Source organism: Alligator sinensis, unplaced genomic scaffold (genome assembly GCF_000455745.1).
Source record: "Alligator sinensis unplaced genomic scaffold, ASM45574v1 scaffold1923_1, whole genome shotgun sequence".
Classification (NCBI taxonomy): Eukaryota; Metazoa; Chordata; order Crocodylia; family Alligatoridae; genus Alligator; species Alligator sinensis.
This window is the reverse complement of record NW_005843859.1, coordinates 5,562-15,035: the sequence shown is the minus strand read 5'-3', so window position 1 is coordinate 15,035 and position 9,474 is coordinate 5,562. Positions and strand designations below refer to the sequence as shown.

The window sequence follows — 9,474 nt, the reverse complement described above, 5'->3', positions numbered from 1 at the left end:
TAATTCATGTGGCAACCTTTGAATCTCCCAGGCATAATTGTGCTTGTATGTATGCATATACAAATCATGACAGCAGTGGTTAGATATGAAGCATGATAGGAGCATATAAACACATTTTTAAATGTAGAATGGGGACCTGCAATACCCCATATTAGACTCACCGAGAGTGGTTTCTATCCATGGTAATGATGTGCCACCTCATTACCATAATAAGCGAACAGTGAACAATGTTCCCTTCTGAGGCAGGGAAATGTGGCTATCTCCATTTTGAAAATGGAGAACTGAGGCATGAACATGGACTAGTGAGTAGTTCAAGAACACAGATAAAGCTTGTGACACTAAAAAAAACTGAATCCAGGAATACCATGATTTTTGCAGTACCAAAACCGCAATCACATCTTATTTCCCTCTATGCGGCTAACTCCATTTTTTGTCTCTGGGAATCTCTGTCCTGTGTTCATTGAGTATCTCTGCTTTCAACTAGGAATGCTAGCATTATTACTCCGACCAAAAATCAGCATTACAAATGTTTCATGTGTGTGGCAGAAAAAAAAGAGGAAACCTTTTTTAAATATCAAACCTTAATATTGGGATTAGAAAGAACATGGAAAGGAAAGACCTCAACATGGCACCAAAAACTGAAGACCTGCAGGGACACCTTGATGCTTTGAACTTTTCTATCACAGTGCCCAGAGCCTCCAGAATGCTATTACTGTGAGAAATGCCTCGATCCTTTTGAATGCGGTGAGTTATGAGCGCAAGATGAAACATTGCCAGCTCTGAGACAGTAGGTTTATTTATGCCTTCCAATTTTCATTTCAAAAGGAAAATAAAAATATGTGCACCTTCCCAAAGATCCTTTCAGTGTAAACCAGAAGCATGCTTGCAGCTGCAGGAATACTTGTTTTGAGATACTAGTAAGAATCAGAGTAAAAATGCTCCAGCAACCAGCACTTACTTAATTTGCCTTTATTATTGAAAAAGACATGACAATGGTCAAGAGCCAAAATGTCCTTGGAGAGAGAAACAAACTGTCCAGTATTTGTTTCCACCTTCCTTCTCTTAAGCAGCAAACAAAATCAGGAACGTGAAAATATCCTAATGACAGCCTCCTTCAAGACTTCTTTGACCTTCTCATTCCTCTGGCTGTATATGAAGGGGTTGAGGAGAGGCGTCACCACTGTGGTCAAGACAGCTGCCACCTTGTCGAAGTCAAGGGAGTAGCTTTGATTGGGCCGGACATACATGAAGATGGAGCTCCCATAGGCAATGGTGACCACAGTGATGTGAGAAACACAAGTAGAGAAGGCTTTCTGCCGCCCCTGCCCGGAAGGGATTTTCATGATGGTGGAGATAATGTAGCTGTAAGACACTGCTGTGAGCATCAAGGAGCTGAGCACCACGAGGGAGGACAGGAGGAAATTGAGGAGCTCAATCAAGCGGGTGTCTATGCAGGCCACTTGCAACAAGGGGGCAATGTCGCAGAAGAAATGGTTGATGGCATGGCCACAGTAGGGCAGCCTGGACACCACAACGGTGGGGCAGAGGACCGAGAGCAAGGCGCCCACCCAGCAACCCAGCACCATGAGGAAGCAAATGCGGCTGTTCATGATGACAGTGTACCTCAGTGGGTTGCAGATGGCCACATACCGGTCAAAGGACATGACTGCCAAGAGGATAAACTCCACGGTCCCCAGGAAGAAATAGAAGTAGGTCTGGGTGATGCATCCAGCAAAGGAGATGCTTTTCTTCTGTGCCAGAAGACTAGATAGCATCTTGGGCGCAATTACTGTTGTGAAAAGGATGTCCAAGAAGGACAAGTTGCTGAGGAAGAAATACATGGGGGTGTGGAGGCGATGGTCAGTCCATATGATTGAGATTATGACAATATTCCCCGTAAGTGTGAGCAGGTAAATCAGCAGAAGGACCACAAAGAAGAAAATCTGCCTTCCTCGGAGGACAGGTAAAGATAGGAGGATGAATTCTGTCACTGCGGTCTGGTTGTTGCTGGCAAAAGCCATGCTGCTCTGTACTACCTGAGAACTGCTACAGTAAACAAGAACAACATCACCAATATAAATAGTTGGGGAGACTGGGTCAAGTATCTTTGTGCAATGCATTTTGTGACTGAAAAGCCCATTTTCATTTAAACCAATCCTCCGCATTCCCCACTCCTGAACACAAACAGAAGCTTTCAGTTCTTTGTTTTTTCCTCCCATGAGACTATTGAAACATAAATTTAATATGAAAAGGTCTTTTGAACAAAATATCCATTAAACATGTAATTTTTTCAATTCCATTTATACTCCAAGTATTGATGAGATTCAGTATTTGGAAACCAAACATACCAAAATAAAATCACATTTCAACTTAAAAAGAAAAAATCATACAAAATATCCTTATCGTTTTAACTGAATTTCCCCAACACCTCTTCTGGGAAAACTGTCTGTTTTCATAAAAGAAAAAGAATCTTATGAAAATGTCTTTTTCTTAGAAATTTAGTGTATATATTTTTTTCTGATGAGCTCTAAATTTGGCACAATGATATTGAATTTGATTAAGTGGCGATGACTTCTACCTGACAAGGATTGGAACCATGGGAAGAGAGACAGAGCGACTTTGAGTTCCCTGAAGTTATGATAGCAGGAAAAATGGCCAAGTATTTATTGCAGAATTGCAATTACAGAATTGCAGATTTTCATATTTTTTGACCTTCATTGGATGTAAGTATTAATCACAGAAACAAGAAAATTACCAGTGGAACGCTTTAAAGTATCACATCTTATACGATGCCTAAAAACAAACCCGGTGAGTTAGCTTCCCCTCGGAAATAAATCGTGGGAGAGTTTGGGCTGTAACCTATTTGCATCAGCTCAGGATCTGGCTCATCATCTTTACCCTGATCTCTACAGTAATGAAAATCTAAACAAATCCTTCTCTTCCCAAAATTGCCCATTTCCTCCTCCCTCCTCCCATTTTGCACACAAACCTTTACAAAACTTAAGCAGCACCAGCATTCATCAGATGGAGCCCTCCAGGCAACATGTAGGGCAAGATTTCCATTTTTTTCAAAGGAGAAAAGTACAGGATCCTTTAAAAATCTGGCCCTGAGAGTCTGTCAGAAAGATAGTTTTCCCTGTTGGGCTCAACCGTGTTGCTTACAAAGCCCCGGAGGGGACGTAGCAGGGAGCCTCTCTTCCTTTGAGGAATCACTGCTGAAGTTTTTCAGACCATGTTGTGCAAGACCATGGGCAAATGTGACGACCATGGTCCCTTCTGCCTCCAATACTTATAATCTGGACCCTCAGGTCAGGTGCAAAACGTCAGGTCCCTGGAAGTTAACAGAGTTGCCTCAGTTTAGACTACGTTTTTTGTCTCCCAACATGAAGTATGAACCCATGCAGAATTTCTTTCATTAATGTTTCAAAAATTAAGTGTAGTGACTCTGATAATTACAGCTCTTCAAGCAGTATGGAATGAATTTGCTTATCCATTTTTAGAACATCCTCTCAACATTAAATACTGAGCACCCTTGCTTTCTCTGGTATGTATCAGAGAGCCCCCTTGACTTCTGATCCATCCTCAGACAATAAAAAGCATCACCGGCAAAGCCACTAACACCACTGATGTTTTTTTAGGGTGGTACGTGATCTGTACTAGCTACTTTTCCTCCATGATGCCATTACACATTAGAGTTTTCCACTTTGCATTGCAGCATGGGATCCACCGACTAGATGCAGATTCTGAATATCAATGAGTAACTATCTCCCTGCAACACACTTCTCAGTCCTTCACCGCCCTGTTCCCTGGATCACTAGCCTTCTTTCAAGACAGCTGTACAACCCATTCTCAACTGGAGGAGAGATTTCCTATTTTTCTTGAAGTTTGAAAACAAATCTGGTTTCAGCCTCTAAAAGAGCTCTAGAAAAGGACACACCTAGTTCTTGGTACTGAATATTTATTTGTAAAGCCTACCTACCAGAACTGATCAACCTCTGACTATTGAGACATGCTTTTGTGTCTTGGTAGCTCTGTTTGACTCATCATGACACAGCATGGTAGTTTCAATGCCTCATTGCTCTTAGGGACTTGGCTCTCTATAAACCTTCCTAAGTCTCTTAGGAAGAGCTTGCTACAGCTTTACAACACAAGCATTCAGCTAATCGGACTCCGCATGCGTGAGTTATCTGTCTATCCATCAGTATCCATCCTAGTGATGCATCTCTTTTCTGTTACCAGAGTATCTAAGTATCATGCAATGTTTAAGGCTCTTGAAGGGTGCTATTATCCCCATTCTGCAGTGGTAAACTGAAGCACATGGGTCAGCTGTTTCAAAGGTATAAAGGTGCCAAAGACGCACATAGATCCCAGCAAGTCCCAAGACAGTGACTTTGATCACCAGATAATCCTTTCACATTCGGGCTTGAAGTTTTAATTAAACAAGGTCTGCAGCATTTTCTCTATATTTCTTTCTAATATCCATCACAAATTACAGATAAGGAGCCCATTTGAAAATATGGACCCCCTTGTGTTAGGAGCTACACAGGCACAGTATAAAGCTTTCCTTGCCCTGAGGAATTTATGAACAAAAGATCTCTCTACAGAGTTCGGTGAGTAGAGAGTAAAACTGTGTGCGCATTCCCAGTGTCCTCTTTACTTATTTACTTCTCATGTGCACATTTTTAGTGCACCCTCATCAACATGGTGGCACTCAGGAATGGTAAACTGAATTACATAAAGGTGTGACTTCAACGTGGATTAGTGAAACCGCAGTGTGAACATTTTATTCAGAATTAAAGTGGCCTTCAGTCTATTTAGCTTCATTGGTGTTGAAGAATAAAGCCACTTTAATTCTCAGAAAATGTCCCCTGGACTCTAGTGTTGCCTTTATACTAGAAAGCTTGTGTTTAGACAAATGGACCAGATTCAGATATGTAGGTGCATGCATTTCTCCAGGGACAAAGAGCAGCAGCACAATATGTGCTGCTGCTACTTGTCCCCAGGGAATGTGCATGCATGCATGCTCTGCTGTGCATCACAATGGGTTTTATCAGTATCCTTTGATAAGGATATAATTATTACATCTGTCTATACCCTTATTCCGCTTTGAAAGTGCACTAATCTAGATCTCACTTGATCTAGAACAAATGCATTCTCATAGGTAGGTAGTATAGAACAAGGACTGCTCTGCAAAATATACACCCTATCTTAGTAGGCATTAACTCAATAATAAGGCCAGACATTAGAAATGAATACCATAAAGAGACAGGAGAAGCAGAATAAAATGGAGATATTTTTGAAGAGCTTGTTCTGGTCATTTGATATTTAAGACTAATAAAAAAAGCAAACAAATAGGCAAATATCTTCATGGAAAAAGGTGGTCACAGCCCACTAGGTATACCATTATTGCAGACCTTCCTTGTAATCACCCAGACACATGAACATCAAGATGTCATCCCTCCTCCCCGGGCTACCCTCTGCCAATGCCAAGTAACTCTGATAATGCACTTCAGCCACATAAAACACCCCGCATCCGACAGCCACTGCCCAAAGTGTATACATAAGCATTTCAAGGATTTTCAAAGGTAAGAGACTTAGGCACCCAGATTCTGTCAGCTCTTCTGACGGTCCCAGTCTACTGCCCTCATGAAACTGCTTGAATGTTGAGAAACATTGTTCTGAATGACCAAAACAGACCGGCTAGGCATATGCTGAACCATTGCTGTTAATGAAGAGTCTGATTTCCTTCACTGGTCTTTGCCTTTTAAGGATTCTTAGTCATGCCTTATTGAGATGTGTTTTTAATGCATACTGGGGGATATATATGGGACATGGGCAGAGGGTTCATAACCCCATTGAGGGTTATGAAGTAATGTCACATATGCTTTTCAGGTGCACAGACAGAATAAAGAGCACAGTCCAAAACAGACCAACCGCCTCAAGGCAACACATAGCATTGTAAGTCTGCCCTCCACAGCCATTTACTTTTCCCAACTTGCTCCTTTTCTAAATCAGTGCTTTTCAAAATGGACCTTCTTGGAAGAACCCATTAACTTTGCTCCCACATCAGTCAAGACCTCCTTCACTTTGTCATTCCTGAGGCTGTAGATGAAGGGATTCAAAAGGGGAGTCACCACAGTTGTAAGCAAAGAAGCTGCCTTGTCATATGCTAAGGAATTGCTGCGTTTCGGCCTAACGTACACGAAGATGGAGCTTCCATAGGCAATAGTAACCACAGTGATGTGAGAGGCGCAGGTGGAAAAGGCCTTTTGACGCCTTTGGACAGAGGGTATCCTCAGGATGGTAGCTATGATGCAAGTGTAAGACACAACAGTAAATGTCAAGGAACTCAGCAAGACGAGGGAGGAGAGAACAAAGTCGAGCATTTCCAGGTAGCTTGTGTCCACACAGGCAGCTTTTAGGAGAGGGGTGATGTCACAGAAGAAATGGTCCAGTTCTTGGCCACAGAAAGGTAGCCTGGTGTACACAATGGTGGGACCAAGCATGGAAATAGATGCTGCCAACCAACAGCTTAGAACAAGCAAGAAGCACCCCCTGCCATTCATTATGACTGTGTAGCGTAGTGGATTACAAATGGCCACATAGCGATCGAATGACATGACAGCCAACAGGATGAACTCAGTGGTGCCCAAGAAGATGGAGAAGAAAGTCTGGGATAGGCATGCGGTGACTGACACTGTCTTCCTCTCCAATAGGAGGCTGACTAGCATTTTAGGAGAAATGACAGAGGTGAAGAGGATATCCAAGAAGGACAGGTTGCTAAGGAAGAAGTACATAGGAGTTTGGAGGCGATGATCGAGCCATATGATGGAGATGATGACTGTGTTACCTGCAAGGGTAAGCAGGTAAATTGAAAGCAGGACCAGAAAGAGGAAGATCTGCATCTGCTGAGAGACTGGAAAAGCCATGAGAATGAACTCTGTGACCAGAGTTTGGTTCAGATGGCCCACGGTCATCGCACGCAGTCTGTGGGAACATGACAGAGATAGCAGGACAATTAGAGAAAAGTTTTAATGGGACTTAGGTATCACATTTCTGGTGGACTACGAATTTTGGAATTAAATCTCTCTTAATAGACTCTGTGTGTGTGTGTGTGTGTGTGTGTGTGTGTGTGTGTGTGTGTGTATTCAGAATTTCTTAACTCTACACTATGGAGCAGATATGGCTGGGAGCACCTTCTATTCGATAGCAGGACAATTAGAGAAAAGTTTTAATGGGACTTAGGTATCACATTTCTGGTGGACTACGAATTTTGGAATTAAATCTCTCTTAATAGACTCTGTGTGTGTGTGTGTGTGTGTGTGTGTGTGTGTGTGTGTGTGTGTATTCAGAATTTCTTAACTCTACACTATGGAGCAGATATGGCTGGGAGCACCTTTTATTCCCCTCCTGTTGAAGCTGGGCTCTTTGGCATCTCACAGGGAAAAATTCATAGCACCAGAAAGAGAACAAGCAGGAGGGAGCCTGACTTTGTGGGCCTGGAAGATGGGTGCTTCCCTGAAGCGGGGTCCTGGTCTCTGGACCCTATTCCCAGGGCTTTTTAAACACGTTTTACCCAATGCATCACTGGCACGGATGAGAGGTTGGAGTCATAGTGCTGCTACTCACTGACATCTTAGTACACAGGTGTCTGTCACCATTTAGCACTAACTTCTCAGTTCTCCACATCTCATTATAGAAGCATAGCAAATTAGAGTTGGAAAGGCTCTCAGGAGGTCATCTAGTCCAACCCCTTGTTAAAAGGAGGACCAGCCCCAAATAGATCATTCAAGCCAGGGCTTTGCCAAGCCAGGTCTTAAAAACCTCCAAGGATACAGAGTTCAACACCTCCAGTGCTTCATTATCCTCCTAGTGAGAAAGTTGTTTTGAAATACCGCATCTAAACTTCCCTTGTTGCAACTTGAAACCATCACTCTGTTTTGTCATCTGCCACCACTGAGAACAGTCTAGCTCCATCTTTTTTGGAGCTACCCTTCAGTTGAAGGCTGATATTAAATCCCCCCTTAGTCTTCTCTACTGCAGACTAAATAAGCCCATTTCCCTCAGTCTCTCCTCATAAGACATGTACCCCAAATCAGTGTATTGCCCTCCTCTGGACTGTCTCCAACTTGTCCGCATCCTTTCTGTAGTGGGGGCCCCAAAACTGAACACAGTACTCCAGATGTGGCCTCACCAGTGCAGAATAGAGGGGGATCATCATGTTCTTTGATCTGCTGGCAATGCTCCTACTAATGCAGGCCAGTATGCCATTGGTCTTCTTCACAACAAGGGCACACTGCTTGCTCATATCTATGTTATTGTCCACTGTAACCCTTAGGTCCTTTTCTGCAGAGCTGTTCCTGAGCCAGCTGGTCCCAAGCCTGTACCAGTGCATGGAATTCTTGCATCAGAAGTACAGGACTTTGCACTTGTCCTTGTTAAACCTCATGAAACTTATTTTGGCTCAATGCTCCAATTTATCTAGGACACTGGATTCTAGCCCTATCCTCTAGTGTATCTACTACACCCCACAGCTTAGTGTCATTCACAAACTTGCTGAGGGTCCACCCAGTCCCATCTTGCAGATCATCAGTGAAGGTACTGAACAAAACTGGGCTCAGGTTCAACCCCTGAGGCACTCCACTTGATACCATCCTTAGCCCTTCCTAATGGTTTTGCATTTTTGCATAATTAGCTTCTCTCTTCAACTACACTTCTCTTGCTTTGAAACTGCTTCTGCTATCTTCCCTTTGCTCCTGTTTCATGGCACTCCTCCACTCCTTGAAGTGCCTGTTGTCTTTTAAATATGGAGTTAAATGCAAGCCATTGATTTGCATGGTATTAAATTTAAACTGAATCTGCTTCTTCCTAGACTTGAGAAAGGGCCCTTTGTGCCGGAAAACTTATGTACCATCTTTTCCAACTATCTGGGTTGTCCAATAAAAGATATCACCAAAAAACCTATCACAGTGACAGCAATGCTCCAAGCCTGCCATAGGATGGCACGAGTCATATGGGTGCAGCTATGGGCACAATGGAATTGCAAGAGAGTTGAGATGGAGATGGCTCTCCTTCTAGACAAACTGGATCACTACTGAACATGAGTGGCAAGTGGTGAAAATGAGATGCACAAGAATTTTAGGCATCTTAATGTGACCAAAGCAATTACACAGGGCAAAGTTGAATATGGTTTCATGACTGACAGAGAAGTTTACAAATCACGTAAATCTCCCTAGTGAAAGAGATCTTTGCCCTACGCCAACAGATTTCATGCTCAGAGGCATTCCCATGGAACAGATATGCACTTAAAAAATGATCTGTAAACACGTGTTTTGCCTAGAGAACAGCAGCTCCCAAGTATTCCCCCAGCTTCCAATCATTCCCCACCAGCCCTCACAGCTTCTCCCAGGGCTGCCAGCACTGCCTGCCTCTCCCCAGTGTGGGGACAGCTGGGGGAGCAGCTGGGCCAGCCAA

General features: G+C 43.1%; 2 protein-coding genes across 2 annotated transcripts; both read right to left on the bottom strand.

Annotated features, from left to right (window-relative positions):
* Positions 1–1,079: 1,079 nt before the first annotated feature.
* LOC102376677 (olfactory receptor 6M1-like) lies at positions 1,080–2,021 on the bottom strand. Its single transcript, XM_006039211.2, has one exon. It carries the CDS (start codon positions 2,019–2,021, stop codon positions 1,080–1,082), a length of 942 nt encoding a protein of 313 aa, XP_006039273.2.
* Positions 2,022–6,011: 3,990 nt separating this feature from the next.
* Positions 6,012–6,977, bottom strand: LOC102376435 (olfactory receptor 6M1-like). Its single transcript, XM_006039210.1, has one exon. It carries the CDS (start codon positions 6,975–6,977, stop codon positions 6,012–6,014), a length of 966 nt encoding a protein of 321 aa, XP_006039272.1.
* Positions 6,978–9,474: the final 2,497 nt, after the last annotated feature.